The 20,366-nt window shown below is 28.1% G+C and overlaps 1 protein-coding gene across 2 annotated transcripts in view; it reads right to left on the bottom strand.

Moving 5' to 3' along the window:
• Positions 1-231: 231 nt before the first annotated feature.
• Positions 232-20,366, bottom strand: part of LOC100209181 (multivesicular body subunit 12A) — a 30,792-nt gene continuing 10,657 nt past the window's right edge. Inside the window, exons 7-9 of one of the 2 annotated variants that reach the window (XM_065790966.1) lie at positions 19,357-19,407; positions 3,754-3,827; positions 232-3,317 (exon numbers count right to left, since the gene is read on the bottom strand). In XM_065790966.1, coding sequence (XP_065647038.1) covers positions 3,170-3,317; positions 3,754-3,827; positions 19,357-19,407 — 273 coding nt within the window. In that variant the 3' untranslated portion in view covers positions 232-3,169. Of the gene's footprint in view, positions 3,318-3,424; positions 3,605-3,753; positions 3,828-19,356; positions 19,408-20,366 lie in introns of those variants that run through there. The other variant, XM_065790967.1, reaches the window with a different exon arrangement.

Raw genomic sequence — 20,366 nt, 5'->3', positions numbered from 1 at the left:
GTTCTAACGACATAAATAAAACACGCATTAAATGGTCGATCTATAAACTAAAACCCGATAACAAGTTGCATCGTCAAAAGTTATGTGCTAAACAACTGAAGAATAGTGACAAAACCTCTGAGAAAAAAATAAAACGTATGAAGCAGGAGGTTTTTAATATTAAATATAGTCCAATATATAATGTTACGTATATTTGCAGATCTTTATTCTTTCATTTTCAGTTTTTATGCGTTTTCTCAGTTTGAGGTTTTTCAATATGCCGGCCAAAATTCCAAGAGAACTGCTTGAGCGTTTTATCTGAAATTTTCAACAAATTTTCCTTTTTATAAAAGCTGTGTTTTAAACGGAACAGAATTTTTAAATACTTATGAATAAAACAGTATGGCTAATTTAATTTCTCAAAAAATGTACTTTTTTCTATTGTCAACTTTAGACCACAAGTCTTCAGGCCCAGAACCTTTTTTGATAAAATCTGTTCTATTTAAAACACTCATAAACCTATTCTAATTGTGTTTCCAAAGTTTCATTCAGCCTTTTTTTATTAGTTTTTGCTAAAACTTGGCCAGCGCAAATCTTATTTTTTGCTTATTTTTGGGGTTTTTTACGATTACTACAGCAACCGTTGACCAATTTTTTTAATTTTCTACATTTATGCTATGGTTAATCATTTTATGTCAAAAGTTGTTATTTATAGTCAATATTTGAAAATGGGGGAGTATACCCCTTAAACTTAAAATAGTATAATTCAAAATATAAACAAGTTTACGTGATGAGTAAAAATATTTTATTATATACACCACAAAGCCCTCAGATTTAATTTTAACTCTTGCAATTCGTTCATTTTAAAACAGATTTCAATACTGCAATATTTTTTTTTATTAATGGTCGTACTAACTAGATTAAATTGGGTGATAAAAAGTTCAATATAAAAGAGGGCTTGGGTGGGGGTGAAAGCGTTGGTCAAAAATTGGTCTTAATCCTTTTTTTATTTTCTAAGCATACATTTTTACTGAACACAATTTCCCCTTATGTTTTTAATATGTACAAAATAATGTAAAACTATTTGCATTAATATCTTTTAATATATTTTACAAATATTTAAAATATAGGAGTAGGGTGACTCTTTTACTTTTTTGTTCAGTGCTAAGTTGGCACAATTTAGTTAAAAAGCATCTTACACCTTTTTGTTATTGGAGTTTAAAAATAGATTGTTTACTAGTGCCAACTTAGCACTTTTTAAGATTTCAAATTATTTTTTGTGATAAAAAAATTAATTGAAAAACACCAAAATTTTGCTAAATTTTAGTTGTTTCATTAGATATAACATGTAAAAAAATTGTGTGCAATAATCTATGAAGTTAACATTCACATTTTTATAAACTGCAGTCTAAGATTGTTTTTACATACAATTATCACATTAACTTTGGTTATATAGTGACATTTTTTCTTATATAACGCCAAAAATAACTTTTATGTATCACTTATACATATTACATATCTTTTGCAACGAATTTAAGTTATTCAAACTAGTATATTTTGTGAACAAATTATGCTTTTGAATTAATTTTTAATGAACTGGAAATTTACTTAGCTTTCAATAACAACTAAATTAAATTTATTTTGGTAACTTTAATTTTAGAGCAATGTCCACTGTGGCTAACAACAATTGATGTCGGTGTGACATTGAGTTAACAAATCTCTTCAACGGAAGCCCTATAACTTTTGGTGGCATAAGAAGCAAAAAACTGTTGTCTGCTCAGGTGGCAATTTGAGAAAATCAAGTCTTTCAAAACGTGGTGCATCTACCAGTTTTGGAGTTTGCCAGACCAAAAAAGCTTATTTTAGAAGCTACTCCACTAATGGAGCTACATTTGTTGGCTATCAGCACTGCATATTCTACTTCAGCACTACCATGGTAGTCATTTTAATGGCAATAATTGTATGAAGCTTTTGTGAGGTCTAAACCTCTCAAAAGCTTCATACTGCTGCAACTTGCCCAGTTAGGCAAGTTGCAGCAGTTTGCTGTTTTTGTAATTTCAATCAGGCCATTCCCGTTATCCAAACTTTGTCTCATTTTAGAGATGTGGTTACTGTATGCTTTGGCATCCAGCTGGCTCCAGACTTTGAATTAGAAATTGAGAAATTCAGAGACAAAAATAACTCCAGAACTGTTTGACAATTTTTTTTATAGTCATTGCTGATGTTTTTTTTGCTAGTCATGTGTGATGTATTAAACAATATTTGTCATAAACTTAGAGAAAAGAAAGTGTGGAAAATTTTAAAAGTTTTGTAGTTGCTTTTTAATCTATTACAAATTACTCAACTTGGATGAGTTTTTAGTAGTTTTCAATAAAAAATACTATTAAATTTCCAATGACTAAGGATTTATTTGAATATGATTAAGGACTATTTATTTGAATATGATTAAGGACTATTTATTTGAATATGATTAAGGACTATTTATTTGAATATGATTAAGGACTATTTATTTGAATATGATTAAGGACTATTTATTTGAATATGATTAAGGACTATTTATTTGAATATGATTAAGGACTATTTATTTGAATATGATTAAGGACTATTTATTTGAATATGATTAAGGACTATTTATTTGAATATGATTAAGGACTATTTATTTGAATATGATTAAGGACTATTTATTTGAATATGATTAAGGACTATTTATTTGAATATGATTAAGGACTATTTATTTGAATATGATTAAGGACTATTTATTTGAATATGATTAAGGACTATTTATTTGAATATGATTAAGGACTATTTATTTGAATATGATTAAGGACTATTTATTTGAATATGATTAAGGACTATTTATTTGAATATGATTAAGGACTATTTATTTGAATATGATTAAGGACTATTTATTTGAATATGATTAAGGACTATTTATTTGAATATGATTAAGGACTATTTATTTGAATATGATTAAGGACTATTTATTTGAATATGATTAAGGACTATTTATTTGAATATGATTAAGGACTATTTATTTGAATATGATTAAGGACTATTTATTTGAATATGATTAAGGACTATTTATTTGACAATGACTAAGAACTATTTATAATGACTAAAGACTTATTATTTAATTTTTTTAGGTGAGACAAAGTTTTAACCCTCATTTTGTGGAAAAACAAAACCTACCTCAGGAAAAAGTGGAATAACTAAAAAAGAAAAAAGTCTTACGGACGGTCTCAAAATATTTCAAAATCACTTCCAACCTTGTGCCTAGAATCACCTTCCAAAATATCTTTTTGGGGTATTTCGTTAGTATTACTTTCAGAACTTTCAAACTGTGAACAATAAAAATCTACGTAATAAATAAAATAATAAAAATCAAACGTAAATAATAAAAATCTACGCAGTATTTTTTTTGTTAATTTAAAAAAAACAACAACCATTTAAGTTCTATAAATGATAGTCTAAAAAATACTTTAAAATAATAGCAAGTAACATAATTTTTATAAGATATACAAGTTGACAGATATCAAATACACAAGTAAAGAATATTTTTAAAATCGACGAAAGATCATATAAATAACAATTCAAAGAAAAAAATTCGAGTCTTCATCAAAATTACCTAAAAATAAATAAAAACTTATTTAGTAACTTCATTCTGTCTCAAGGCAAAATAAAGTTTCTAATATATTTTAACAAAACTAACATTTTAATTAAATTAGTAACCTTAAAAATCTTTTAAAAAATAATAAAATTTAAAAAAAGTAAAACCTAAAACTTGTGTGTCTATTTTCTTCTTCAGCGTATCTGATAACAGATTTCTCTTTTTCGAAAGAATAATCATACTAGAAAACAGTAAAAAAAAAAAAAAAAAAAAAATATATATATATATATATATATATATATATATATATATATACACACACACATATTTATACATATATATATATTGGGTTTTAAAAGAACCAAGTATATAATTATATCAATATATATATATATATATATATATATATATATATATATATATATATATATATGCGGGTCTTTCAAAAAAAAAAAGATAAGTTTTTGGTATTTTTGGCTCATTTGTTTTCCTTTTTATGTTTATTTCAATCTTATACAATTTTGAGTTGCTTATCTCAGTTAATTGTGAGTTATTACGGATTTATGTTCATATTATAAAAACAATTGTTTTGCAATATTGTTTTTTAAGTCATATTAGTGTAAGGTCTTTTATTTACCGGTTTACTGAATAAATTGAATTGTAATTTTGTATCTTTATATGAAGATTTATAGTGTATTTAAAAAAGAACAGAAGTAGTGTATATATATATATATATATATATATATATATATATATATATATATATATATATATATATATATATATATATATATACACACACAGTGGGTTGCCAAATTATCAGGGACACTTTACTTTTTTAATAATTTTAAAGTTTTAATGATTTTTGCGAGCAAATAAATTGTTTTTAAATAATTTTTCTTGTGTATTTTAGTTACTAACATAATTATAATTGTTTTCAAATTGTGGCAACACTGTCAGTCCACCCTATCATTCAAAAAGTTAGGTCATTATTCAATTAGCTGTCAATTGTTGAAAAGTGTGGTTGGAGTAAGTTCAAAATTGATTTCAATTATTTATATTTGGAACAATTTTTTGCAAGTTTTTCAAGTTCAGAACTATTGAAACCTAAGTATTGGTTAATAGTTGACATTTTCATAATGATTTTTTTAGTATGGGCAAGTCTTCCGACTTAACCCCAAGAAAAAGTATGGAAGTAAAAATTTCTTCATTCTACACATTCTCAGAGAGAAATAGCAGCAATTGCAAGTGTTTTAAAGTCAGTAGTGAGCCGAATTAAAAGTAAAATCGATACAAATGTGCCTTTAGAACCAGGCCATGTCGGCAAAAGTGGCCAAAAAAGGATCACTACTCTGCATGTGACCGTAAAATTAGGGACATCTGTCTTAAAAACAGGAAAAAAAGTGTGGCTCAACTAGCTAAAATGATAAACAATGAAGGAATTAACGTCTCCAAAAGGATGATTCAGAGAAGGTTGACTGAAGAGAATTTAATGGGTTGTCGCCCAACAAAAAAACCACGTTTAACTGAAGCCATGAAAAAAAAGCGACTGTATTGGGCTAGAAAACACCAGCATATGACTATTGAAGACTGGGATAGAGTAAATATAATTTATAATATTGTAAGAAACCAGAAAAATCATAGGATTATAATTTAAAATATTTTTGTAATGTTTTACAGGTCTGCTTCTCGGACGAGGCAACATTTCAAATTTTGATGGACAAAAGCTCATTTGTTCGACGACGCCCAGGAGAAAAATTTCACCAAGACTGCCTTTTAGAAAAGGTTAAACATCCTGTGAGTGTAATGGTGTGGTCTGTCATCTCAGTCAAGGGTATGGGTTGCCTCTACATTGTGGAAGGAACCATGAGGCAGGACCAGTACAAGAGAGTACTGAAAAACAGTCTCCTGCTTCAGGTCCAATAATGGTTAGCTGATAATGAAGAGTGCATGTTCATGCATGATTCAGCACCGTACCATAAAGTTAGAAGTGTTACAGCATTCCTAACTGAAAAAAATGTGCGTGTTTTGCTATGGCCGGGGAATTCACCTGATATGAACCTCATAGAAAATCTGTGGGAGTTCACAAAACGGGAAACTGCCAAAGAAATCATCACTACTAAGCAGCAATTGATAGAAACCCTTATAAGAGAGTGGCATAACAATCCCAGTCTCCAACACAATGCAAAAGTTTGCATAGAAAGCATGCCCTGACGCCTGAAAGCCGTTATTGTAGCAAAGGAAGACATTACAAAATATTAGGATTATTACCTTATTTGTTATGCTAAAACTTTTTATAAAAAAATAGGTGGCTATGAATAAATAATTATGTTGTTTTATATTATAAATAAAACCCTCTAACAATAAAAACAATTTTTAAAAATAACTACAAGATATTTATTCATTAAAGTAGTTTAAACTTTAAAATTATTTAAAAAGTAAAGAGTCCCTAATAATTTGGCAACCCACTGTATATATATATATATATATATATATATATATATATATATATATATATATATATATATATATATATATATATATATATATATATATATATATATATATATATATATATATATATATATATATATACAGTAGTAGCCAAAAAATTAAGGCAGGCTACGTTTTTTAAACTTTTTTAACTTATTGTTTATTTATGGCGTTATTACCTTGGTTACAAGTAATTTTTTTATTATTTTGATTTTGATATAATTTTGATTTTTGAAGATATTTTGATGTATTTTACCCTGTCAGGTTGCCATAGTTGTGATATTATGGGTAAAAAGCGTGATAATAATAACTTTGTTAAAGGTGAAATAAATGCACTATTTTCGGAGGGCTATTCTCAAAGTAGAATAGCAAAACAATTAAAAATATCAAGATTTGCCGTGCAAAATGCTTTGCGTGCGCAAGACTATTCAAATCGCAAAAATTGTGGTAGAAAATGTGAGTACATCACGAGAAGACCATATTTTAAAGAGAATTGTTAATAGTGAGCCCCACACAATATCTGCAAGGTTATCACAACTTGTTATGGAAAGACGACTTACTATTAGTTCGAGAACAATTAGAAGAAGGTTTTGTTATGACTTTGGTCTAGTTGCAAGAAGACCAGCTATAAAAGCTTTATTAACTCCATCTCAATTACAAGCTAGGATTAAATTTTGTAAGAGTTTAAAAAACAAGACACCGGAATGGTGGGAGCGCGTAATGTTTACAGACAAAAGTGCGTTTCAACAAATTAGAAGCACAGGCTATAATTATGTTAGAAGACCTGTGGGCGAACGCCTGAATCCACAGTATACCATAAAAACAGTAAAACAACCTCCTTCAGTCATGGTATGGAGAGCAATCACAGCGCAAGACCGATGCAGGTTGCACATCTTTAAAAAAGATGAAAAAGTCAATGCACAAGAGTATCTAAGTGTATTGAAAGACAAAGTGAAACTGCACATGGAAATTACTAAAACCAGCATTTTTCAGCAAGATTCACTACCTTATCATACAGCTAAAACAGTTAAGAATTGGTTTACTGATAATAAAATTGAATTATTATCTAATTGGCCCTCAAGCTCACCCAATCTTAATGTTATCGAGAACTGCTGGAATATAATGAAGCAGAAAATTGCAGCACATCAGCCAAAATCTGAAGAACATCTTCAAAAAGTTCTTAAAGAAGTGTGGACTAATGAAATCACTTGAGAATTTTGTAAAACATTAATACATAGTATGCCAAGAAGAATACAAGCCGTGCTTGATAATATGGGACATCCGACAAAGTATTGAACTATAACATTCAAGTCATTTAAACTTTTGCTATAATTTGATGCTATAACTATTATTTTATTGAATATTAACAATTTTTGATAATTTTTATCTATTTTTTTTTATTTATTTTACATTTTCTTTTGTTTATTCAATAAAAAATTGACACTGCAAAACTTGAGTTATTTTTTATGACGTGCCTTAATTTTTTGGCCACTACTGTATATATAGTGTATTTAAAAAAGAACAGAAGCTAAAATAAATAGTGTATATATAATATAAGATAGCTAAAATATTGTTTTATCCTGAAAAATCTAATCCTTAGCAGTTTTTAATCTCTGTAAAGTACACACGCAAAAATATTAGGTATGTAAATATCAAAATTTATTTAAATTATATAAATATATCATTAACTATTAATACACATGAAACTGTATAACTTCAGTAAAATTGCTTAGAAAAATATGTTAGTTTGCCATTGATATAATCCAGTATTCAACATTTTCTGCAATAACAGTTAGAGAAAATGCTTTCAAAAACTATAAAGAAAAAAATATTTACTTGGTAAGTTAATTTTAAAAATTTCTTGTTGTTTGCAGGTCTTGTAACTACACTACACTAGATATGTTTGTGTTGGAGTTGCGATCGAAGGACAAACTATAGCTAGTTAATCACTTGCTTGAAAAGGAGACATTACAGGATAGAATTGCTACAGTTTGGTATGAACTATTGTTCTTTTCATCAAGTATGCTGGATGAAAGTCTAATTCTCAAGCTGCTTGCCTCTACAGTTACTAATGGCAAAGCTGAGCCAGCAGCCAAGATGATTACAGAGGTTATTTATTAAGTGGGACCTTTAAAACAGACTGCAGAGTTTTGCTTTGATATGACTGCCACTAGCAGCGGGTCTAAAAACAGTGTCTGTCTGTGGCTTCATCAGATCCTTAAACATGGCTTCTTGCATCTGGCTTGTTGACATCATATTTTGGAGCTTCTCCTGCCAGCTGTCTACTCAACATTAGTTCCAGAGAAAGGAATGCTTTCAATATCAAAATTCAAAGCATTTCAAATAGTTCTGAACCTCAGTGGCATAACAAACTATCAAAATAACAAAATTTACAGGATTTCAAAGAGTTCCGGTCCTCTATGGTTACAAAAAACGTATGAGGCAATAGAAAATACCATTCAAGGGAAGCTGTGGGCCAATGATGTCAATTGAGGAATGGTAAGATTAGCTATACATCTACGCTTATTGATAACTAACAAGAACTCCTTAAGTTGGTTATTTTATATATTATATATTAATTTTTTTTTAAAAATCCTTATAAAACTCTGATATATATATAAATCCAATATATATATATATATATATATATATATATATATATATATATATATATATATATATATATATATATATATATATATATATATATTATATATATATATATATATATATATATATATATATGTATGTATATATATATATATATATATATATATATATATATATATATATATATATATATATATATATATATATATATATATATATATATATATGAAAAATTAGGAACCACTTTTTTTTATAATAGTTACATAAAAACCTTGAATAATCCTAAACAAATTTCTGATACGTTTGCACTTGAAAGTTTCTTAATAGATCTGATAAGAAATGTAAGGATGACATATCTACACAATTGTAATCACTTACACTTTGGCTGAAAAAACATTTATCTAAAGTTTATTTAAAAAAACCTATTTATTAACGAATGCTATTGTATCAAAATACAAAAAATTGAATGCAAAAATCAAAAATGAAATAAATTAACATACTTTGCAGAACCACAACATTTTTAATAAAATAGATATTAATATATTCTCTAATTGTGTTTTAACATTCAAAGATTTTTACAAACAATCAAACTGTCCATTTATTAAACCCAGCCAAAAATGAAATCGGCAGAGTTAATAAACGAAATTTTCCATTAAAAAGTTTAAACTTGTGAACATACTTCCTGTGGTTTTTTCCAGGTCACCATTTGGATGACTGAAATATTGTTTATGTCTAATTTGAGTCGCCTGCTATGATTATCACAGGCCCGATATTGAAATTTTTTTTGATAGTGTTTCTCAACTGCAGGGGTTTAACTAAAAAATTAATCTAAAATAAATATTTAATTAACTAATAACTAAATAAATATTTAATTAACTAATAACTAAAAAACAAACTATTTAATAAAAAATGTTCACAAACATTTTATTTTTCTTGCTTGACCTTTACATAGTTTAAACTAGTTGAAATAATTTTAACTTCATTGAAAATACTTCTTTTTTTTTTTAGAAAACTTTCCATATGCATCATTAATAATGTTTAATCTCTTGCTTGACAAAGTTTAAATAAAAATTCATTTAAACTATGACAAACAATAGCAATATTAATGATTCAGATTGTTATGAGATTCAAAATCATTCATGATTCAAAATTTTAAAAAAAATCCAGATTCAAAATTTAAAAAAAGATTAAAAAAAAAATGATACATTAGCTTTTTGATTTGAAAAAGCGCAAAACAAATTGTGTCACAACATTTAAAAAAAAATTATAGTTGCACTATGAAAGCTTTTTATTCACATGCATGTCTAATTTAATTCATTTTCTATTACATTTAGTAAAATTATATAGTGCAAGGTAGTATATAACTACTTTGAATGCTTTTTAAAGGTTTCTTTAATCACAAGGAATAAAATCTTCATAGTTCAAAATATGGATTTATTATTAAACACTTTTTTGCAAGTAATAACTATCTAGTTGCCCTGACTGGTATTTTTTTTCTAAATTTTAATCCCCCTTTGCAATAACGAGTTGTCCCGTACAACTGGATGACCATGACATTACACCTCTGACATTTTAATCAATGGAAGAAAAAAAAGTAAGATGCTTTAATTTCAATATATTTAATGGTTCAATTTCACATTCACAATTTGTAAAAATGTGTATTCCAAATACACATTTTTACAAATACACATTTTTATATTTTTCTTATTTTTAATATCGTTAATTTTTTCCCTTTCATAAGTGAAAAACTTATTTTCGGTGAGAAGTATATGGCTAATGATTCTGAGCATTGATTTATCAAGCAAGGAAGTTATTGCTATTTAATGATGATCAAGTTAGGATTAAGAAATCAATTGGGTGATTAAATGTTTTACTGGGAACCTTTAACAACACAGATGTATGCGAACTTGTGGAAAATTTTTTATTTGTTTTAAACTACACAGTTTCATAATAAAAATAATTTTATATTATACTGTGATAAATTAGAGATTTTTAAAAACAATGTAAAATAGAAAAAATTATAAAACATATTGTTGATATGTTTTAAAGAAACAATCATCTTATATCAACACTGTGCAACATGAAAAGTGCAAATTACCTTGACGACACCTTAAGTCCCAACAACCATAGTTTTCAACTGTATTCCAATTCCCAAAAACCATAATAATTGAATTAAGACTGAAAAATTACCAAGCAAATAAACTTTTCTAAAATCTACTCCTATGTATAATGACACATTATACATTAAAGTAGTAGGAAAATTGTGTTTACAAACTTTCCTACTACTTTAAAAAATAAATATAGGAAAATGTTTTTAAATTTTAATTAAAAAACATTTTCCTATTTAAGACAAACATTTCCCTATAAACTACAAGTTCTGTAAAATTTTCAACAGAAACAAAGTAAAAAGAAGTTACAGCTGTATGCGAAATATATTTTAAATGAACACAATCGTCATATAAGTCAGGTCATATCAGGTCATTACAACATCAGGTCAGGATATCCTGCTACTGGTAATATGTAACCCAGTACAACTTGCTTCATGTCCTGCTACCTTGTAGGCCAACTCTGACCTAAAACACCCCCTGCCTTATGACTCTTGGTTGAGTAAAGGCTAGAGATATCTTGATAAAAATACTCATCTTGGGCAGATGTTAAACGCATCCGGCTACTGTCTTGTAGAAGGCCTCCTAGGCAATGGTTTAAGGGATAAACAGATTCTATTTGTTGACCAGCCTCGCACCCCTTCTTTATCTATTAGGCTGGCGCAGATGCATTTATAATAAATTGTTTCCAGTTTAAAATGTTGAATGCTGAATCTTCTTGATTCAATTCATGGGTTTTGCTTGTGTCTCTGTTTTTATGACTAAGCAACTCATTCTATTATCTCCTAATGAGGGTACAGCTCTAAAACTCAGTTTTATGGTTCTGAGGCCAGCTGGTAGTCAGGTTTCCCAAACTCTGTGGTAGCTCTCAGAGAGGCTGATTCCATCAACAGTTGTAAAATATCAGAGTACTAACAGTACCATGCTGTGCATGGATGGTATCCCTGGTCGTTCTTTTGGTGTGCATTGAGGAGGCTACATTTGGAGCCCTTAGTTACAGCTTAGGGTTTATTAGTAGTAATGAGGCAATTGCTTGGGCTATTAAATAATGTACTGAGCATTAGGGTGATGCTATTTTTTATTTTCTCATGAAACCTTTTCCATAACATGAATAAATGTATTCTAAAAACAGTTTAATAAAAAATATATAAATATAAAAAAATTTTATTAGGTCAAAAAAAAAAGTTACTGTATAGAAATAAGAAAAAAATACTTATCAGGATTACTTAAGTATAATTATCCATTATTAGAGAATATTTATATCATTTTTAAATTAGATGAAATTAATAGTTATTATATTATAAATTTATCATTGCTGGAGAGAAACAAAGTATTTTTATTTAGTTTTTGAATTTAGTTATAAATATATTTCCATAAGTATGTCCCACATAAGTGCTTATGGAGCCACAAAGAGAAAGGCAGACAACTCTAGATCACCAAGTTCAAAAGAACAGAGGGAGCTTTTGATATCAGCTACTCCATATGGATTACGAATGAAAAGCTTGGCTAATTTCAAGACTATTACAAAAGTTTGGCACATTCTTGGCTACTATTACCATTTAATTGACACACATCCTGCACCACCATCAAAAGTTGTTATACAAATAATAGTGAAGGATTTGGTGCAGCTCTGAAATATTAAATTTAGCTTACCGTCAGTAACCAGAGCTGGCATCACAAAAAAACTAAATAAACTTGTGGTTGAATATAAAAAATATTTAAGGAGAAAATCAACAATGGATTTTCTTATGCCGTTTAATATTCTTGACAAAAAAAGAAAAATGAAGAGCAAAGAACAAATACTTTATAATAATCTAATGGCTGATAGAAAGAGCTCAAAATGATGATGACTCTGATGGTTTTGAGCCTTCGTTCGAAAAAAGAAAACTTATATTAAAAGTAAGTAATAATAATACTCAAAATAAAAATTATTACTTTTATGGTCATTGCCCTTCAGTCAGAGGGACCAATTTTTTTGGTACTTTGGGCTTAAAACACTACATACTAGTGTATGCAAAAAAAAAAAAAAAAAAAAATAGAAATTTGAGTTATTTAAAAATTTCCTATCTTTCAGAAGAAACTGATTTTTATTCATTTTACATAAAAAAAACTTATTCAAAACAACAAAACTTTTATCTTTTGATAATGATTTTTACTAGCAACCAACACAGCAACCTCAAAAGGTTAATTTTTACTTCTTTTATCTTCTACAAAAATCTAAATATATACTATCTGTGTTATCTAAAATATCAAATATGTTTTAAAATAATCAGTTTTGATGTGTTTCTATTGTTTTATTTGTAGATTGTTCAATGAACATTTTAACTTTTATAATAATAACTTTAGCATTTTTTTTTCATTGTTTTTAAGGTGAAAGAATATAAAAAAAGAAATAAATAAAAGAAATGTTTTAGAATTTTTCTTATTACTTATTACCGAATGAATTTACAAAATCAACTTTAAATGATTCTAGGTGAAAAAAAAACATTTACTTGGTATTCAAATAGGGACACCTTCTCATTACAATAACCTAGGTCATTCTTACTTAAGTAAGAATTTCATCTACTTATTTAAAATAAAGCTTGTTGCCATAGAATTTTTTTTCAGCAAACATTTTTTTTAAATGATAAAAAGGAGTTTTCAAATAGCTCAAATTTATAAGAAAAATTAAAGGAAAAAAAAGCTTGGCTAATTTCAAGACTAATAAAGTTGTTATACAAGTAATAGTGAAGGATTTGGAGCAGCTTTGGAATATGAAATTTAGCTTACCGCCAGTAACCAGAGCTGAACCATCACAAAAAAATTAAATTTAAACTTGTGGTTGAATATAAAATATGTTTGAAAAGAAAATAAAAGAATAAATATTTTATAATCATCAAATGGCTATTAGAAAGAGCTGCATATCCACCAGTCAAAAAATTGTTGAGCATCCTGGTAATAGGCAATTGATACTAAAAATGGATCTTGATTATCTAGAGTAATTAATATACAGAATCAAGCTCTCAAAATTATGATGGTTTTGAGTCTTTGTTCGAACCACCCAAAAGAAAACTTAAATCAAAACTGAGTAATAATACTTTTCAAAATTGAAATTATTACTTTTTTTGTAAATATATTTGCTTTGTTTTTAAATTAAGGCAATGTCAGTTGCTGTAATGAGGGCAGAAGCAGGAATCTCTTCCCACAAAGGAGCTAGAGTAACTCTCTCATTAAGATATTTCCATGATGATATTTCAACTCCACATCAATCTGCTATTTTTAGAGCTGGTAAAAAGTTGCAAGTCATAACTCTTTTTAAACATTTTGATGGGAAAGCTTCGGCGCCATATGATTATGGCATTAAGAAAGTGGAATGTATGGTCATTGCCCTTCAGTCAGAGAAACCAACATTTTGGTACATTGGCCTCAAAATACTACATACTAGTGGAACTTCTCAAAATACTACATACTAGTGGAACTTCTCAAAATACTACATACTAGTGGAACTTCTCTAAATACTACATACATAGTGGAACTTCTCAAAATCTAGCAGCTATGATAAGGAAACTATTAGATGTTGTTGATAAAATATCTCTTATCATATGCGACACCAGCTCTGTCAATACTGGTTTCTAAAGTTAACATTATTATTTATTTATGAATATGTATGATGCAATAAATAATTACATTTTGTTTTAGGTGGAGCTTATGGTGGTACTGATGGAAAAATGATGGTTCTGGTGGAATAATAAGCATCTTATGAACTGAGCTGTTTAACAGAAATGTTCCATATTATGGGTGTAATGCTCACATTTTAAACCTTGTTTTTTAAAAAATGGTAATTTTCTATTTACCAACACCATTAAAATCACCTCCTTTAACTAATTTTAAGTTTAAAAAGAAACTAAAAGATAAGTACCCACAATTAAAAGAATCATATAATGACCTGCATAAAATGCCTCATCCTCCTCCTACTGTTAAAACTTGAAGAGATAATTATAGACTATTGGCTAGGTTTGTTTCATTTAACTTTTTTTTTTAACATCAATGATATGTATGCATTACATATCCATATTGTGTATGTATTTTTTTCTTTAGGTTAAGCATTGCCTTCAGGCATTACTTGGATAATAATATATAATATAAGTATAAGTATCTTTATAATATAAGAATGTTTTACACAAACTGGAGCTACCAACTAAATTGCTATATTCTCTCTCAGAAAGATGGAACAGCAAAGCAATTTATATCTTACTGGGCTACTTTCTAATCCTTGAAGAAAGGCAATCATTGACAGAAATAGCTAAGTTTATTAGTTGTTCTTGGTCACATGCATGGTTTAAAATAAGGGAAGAACCCAATTGGTTCTTTCCTTATTTTAAACGATGTGATCAGCCTTTTAAACGATGTGATCAGTCTGCATTACAGCCCAAGAAGCTCTGACCAGACATATTCTTGTTGTTGAAGTTACATAAAATGTGCATAGAATGAATGAGGTTGCTGAGAGAGGCCTTCAAGCTATGGACATCCGAGCTTACTGGGCTAAGTCAGATGATGCTCTTGAGAAACTTTTCTTAACTGAAATGTTTATTAAAATGTTTAATCAACAATCTAACTTTTTAAACTTTGTTTTATTATATTTATTGTTTGTACGGTTAAAAAAAAAAAAAAAATAGGACTTTGGTTTTATTTCTTTAAAGTAATTTTTTTTTGACCTAATAAAATTTTTAAAAAATTAACTATTTTTTATTAAATTGTGTTTTGGACACAATTATTTATCTTTTAGAAAAGGTTTCACATAGTATTTAAAAAAAAGTTATTATAGCATCACCCTACTGAGTACTATCTATGCTTTGAGTCAAGTTCTTTAACAAATTTAAAAATGAATAAAGTACCATAAACAAAAAAACACAAAAAACCATCATCATAACCAAGTTTTCTAGACCTATCATTCACTAATATACTTTTTGATGTTATCTCTGATCAAATTGACCAAGCCCTCTCTCTTTATCCATCAGTCAATATCGTTGTTGTTGGTGACTTAAATGCTCATCACACAGAATGGCTTGGCTTTAGTGTCGTTACTCTGCATTAAGGCCCACAACTTTTGTTTTTCTCAATCTTTAACTCAAATAGTCAACCTTCCAGCTCTTTTCCCAGACAACCCAAATCATTTACCTTCTCTACTTGACTTATGTCTTGTTTCTGATCCTAGTCAGTGCTCAGTTCAGTCTACATTCACCTTTAGGTGCTTTTGACTACAGTTTGATCTCTCTAAAACTATTATCTCATTTTTCTTTTTTTTTTTTTAAGTTCCTTTCTGCAAGAGCAGCAAAAGCCCTTTGCAGAAAGGATGCAACTCTTCTTACTGCTAAGGGAATTTTCAAGTTTCTTGTGAACAGAGTAAAACAACGAAATGCATAGCAATGAATTCCAAGCAAGCTCGCAAGAGTAAGCTTGCTCGCGAAAAATGCATTATTTTTTAAATCATAAAACAGTACATACTATAAATAAAATAACTTTCTTAACAACTTTATTGATTTTGAACATATTTTTAGTTAATAAACGGAACAAATCAAACTTTAGATTTTTCAAAATTTAATCTTAAAGTATCAATATCCACAGATTCAGCAATTTTGTTTTCAATGGAAATTATTGAATAACCATTTAAACGTTCCTGGCCGATTGTTGACCGATTGTTGATCGTAAATAGTTTTTTATTAATTTTAATTCAAAAAAACTACGTTCCTCTGTACTGACTGTTACCGGTAGTGTTAAAAATATTCATAGGGAAATACAAACATTTGGAAACAGTTCTTCAGGCTGGCTATCATAGATCCATTTAAGCACAGATTGCGGTGATTTTTCCCCATCTTTTTCCGTGATAACAAATTATCAATTTCCGTGATAACAAATTATCAATTTCCATGATAACAAATTAAGTTCCAGAAACAAATCCTCTGAACACACACCTTTTGATTCACCATGAGCCAATACTTTTTTCAAGTAATCTGCATTTATTAATTGAAGGGCTTATTGTGAAACAATGACAAGCCACACTTTTTTCAAAAATGAATTATTATCATTTTTATAATCATAAATAGTATACGCAATAGCCAAAAAGATATTAAGGCATAATTCTTAAAATTGGTGCTATAATTATTAAACCATCTTACTGTAAGCACTGATTTTATAGATTTAAATAAAACTTAAAAGTCATTTTTCTCAAATATTTGTTTTTATGGCTTGACATTGTTTCACAATAAGCCCTTCAATTATGTCTTCTTCTCCTATTTTATCAATATCTTTGATAAATAACTTTTGACAAAAACTCGAACAGTTCTATTCTTATATAAAAATTTGGAAAGCATTCAAATCGTTAATTTATTGATTTTTATCTTTAGCTATTTTAAAGAGAACATCAAAAAACTGCTTTTTGAATTGTTGGTTTGATTGTATATCACCATCTTCTTCAAAAAGTTCATTATCAAAAAATCTTTTTCTTGCTCTTTTACGAGAAATAGAACTGAATTTGTCAGTCAAATTTGCATCATTAGCTAGAATTTCGGCTTTTGAAATATATATTTTGTAAGAATCTTCAGTGTGTTTAGTAAAAAAAAATTGATAGTTTTCTTTAATGCATTTGTATCAGTCTTCGCGTCTACAGTTTGAGATTGTAATAGTTTCCTAGTACAATTAATTTTAGTTAATACATCGTGCCAAACCACAACACCACATATGAATTCAAAACTATCTAATTTTGATGCAAGTGATTCAGCAGTTAAACTAGTAATATAATCTTTTTCAATGGTAACAACTTCTTTCAATGCACAATAAATTTCTTTTAATCCCAATTTTAGAGCACGAACAGCACTCGCATGACTTTCCCTCTGGTAGAACTTAATGACTTTACTGTTAATTTGCAACATTTTGATTCAAAAATTTGCCAACGCTTTGCAGTTGCAGAGAAAAAATTATACATACCTTGAATTTGTGAAAATTTCATAATTTCTAAACACCCTTGACTGCATCCGCAACAAACAAATTCAAGGAGTGACTGACACAAGGAATATAAAAGGATCATGAATTTATATCAGTTATACGCTTCTGTACACCAATTTTTTTACCTTTCATATTGTATATAAAATGTATATAAGTTTATTTTATAAAGCTAAGTATAATCATACTTGGGTATTTTTTCAAAAACATCCACCTAATACCAATTTATAAAATGAGTTGAAACCAAATACCAATTTATAAAATGAGTTGAAACCAAATATCAATTTATAAAATGAGTTCACTACTTGACCTCATTTCTGATTGGATTGAATGATAGCATACTTACTTTGTTTACACTAGATTCATTCTGGAATGAGTTACAGACGTGGCATCAAACTCATGTGGGCCCGAAGACTTAGTGAGCCTATAACTTTTGGCATTGATCTGCCTGGATTTGTTAGGAAAAGCGAGCATTTTTAGATGGAAAATTAGTGTATATTAATAAGTATTAATAATGTAAACTTTCGTCTGACTGGTTAGCAAAAAACATAAAAAAAAACTGATTGGGATTGGACAAGGAACATAACTTAGTTTTTACAAAAATGGACTTAGTATCTTTTGCATTTTTAGTTATAGATCTAGAAAGGCCTATATATTTTGTTTCTAAGCAGAATTTTAATTTTGCGCCTTTTTAATGCTGCGCCTGTGTGTTTCGCACACTACGCACACGCTATGAGCCGGCACTGGGTGCAACTTTGCATAGCAATGAATGGTGCAATTTTGACATGTATTGAAGAGAGAAGACAGAGTAATTTTATAAGCTTCTACAGATATATTTCCAATCCAGAATGTTTTTCTGACATTCAAGAACATAAAGTTTTTAAAATACCTTCGAAGTCTGTACTTCAAAAAACTGCCAAATATTTGCTGTGTAGACATTTCCCAACAAACCCAGATGTCTTAGAATTTATTAAATAAGTGCATGGCTCTGAAAATCTTGATGAAATTCAACTTTCACATAAAGATGAACTCGAAGAAGCAAATCAGCATTCGTCCAAAAAACAACGCCACAATTTAAACGATGAGCTCAATGCCATTTCAAAAGAAATTTTGATCTATAAATTACTGGAAAGAGCATTGCCAATCTAAAACTTTTGTTCAATACACTGGAGACTATCGTGGAGTCTAAGCGGGTTTTTTTCTGCTGCAGGATTATTTGTGACAAAAATTCGATCCAGAATGAATGACAACTTACCTGATTCACTTTGTTTACTCCAAGCTCATTTCTTATCAATATAACAATTATCAATAGAAATATTAGATCTGAATCTTATAAAAACTTTATTTTGAAACAAAATAAAATTTTTATATGAGTTTCCATGACTTTTTTATTTTTCACCGATTTTACCCATATTTACCAGTAAACTATGCTTTTTTTATCAATTTACCAGTAAATTTAAAAGTCATTAAAAGTTTAACCCTAATACATACATACATACATACATACATACATACATACATACATTCATACATACATACATATATGTGTATGCGTGAACATAATTATTATTTCATAATTATTACCTTTCTTAAAATATCCTCCACAGTAAGTGTGTACATATCAGAAATGCTTGGCTGAAAGTAAAATATCAAAGATATTAAAATTTAATAGAATTTAAAAAATTCTTTAAAAAATGATAATTTTAAAAACATATAAATACATTTAAATAAAAAAATGATTATTTTAAAAATAATATCAATATTCTTCAGCAGGGTTGTTATCTGTCAAATATGTGTGAGACATACTTTCTGCCGACATAAAATATGTTCCACATATTTTCTATCGACATATTTTGACATAATTTTATGTCTGAATTATTTTCTGCTGACATAAAATATGTCAGACATATTTTCTATCGACATAGTTTGACATAATTTTATGTCTGAATTATTTTCTGCTGACATTAAATATGTCAGACATATTTTCTGTCAACATATTTTGACATAATTTTATGTCTGAATTGTTTTCTGCTGACATAAAATGTCAGACATATTTTCTGTCGACATACTTTGACATAATTTTGTCTGAATTATTTTCTGCTGACATAAAATATGTCAGACATATTTTCTATGGACATATTTTGACATAATTTTATATCTGAATTATTTGCTGTTTGATATTCTTGAAGAAAAAATCTATCTGACAAATTTATTGCGCATTTTAACTTAATTTACAGAGTTAAGTGAAAATAGTTTAACAAATCTGTTGCTTTTTTGCAAGCAATTATGCTTCATAACACTTTTACTTTAAACCCTATAAGCAAACGTCAATTGTTTCATGAAGGTCTTTTTCTGCCCTTTTTAGCGATGTATCATTTGATAGTATTGACTAATATTGGCATTTATTGACTTATTTATTGATTATGACTTATTTATTGATTATGACTAATATTGACATTGATAGTATTGACTAATATTGACATTTGTTAGTATTGACTAATATTGACTAGTATTGAGGCATCATTTGATAGTATTGATTAGTATTGATTAGTATTGGCGCTTTCCCTTATTAGATTGTAAAAACCATCTCAAGC

The sequence above is a fragment of the Hydra vulgaris genome, chromosome 02 (genome assembly GCF_038396675.1).
Source record: "Hydra vulgaris chromosome 02, alternate assembly HydraT2T_AEP".
Classification (NCBI taxonomy): domain Eukaryota; kingdom Metazoa; phylum Cnidaria; class Hydrozoa; order Anthoathecata; family Hydridae; genus Hydra; species Hydra vulgaris.
The sequence above is the reverse complement of the archived record's forward strand: the minus strand, read 5'-3'. Positions and strand labels throughout refer to the sequence as shown.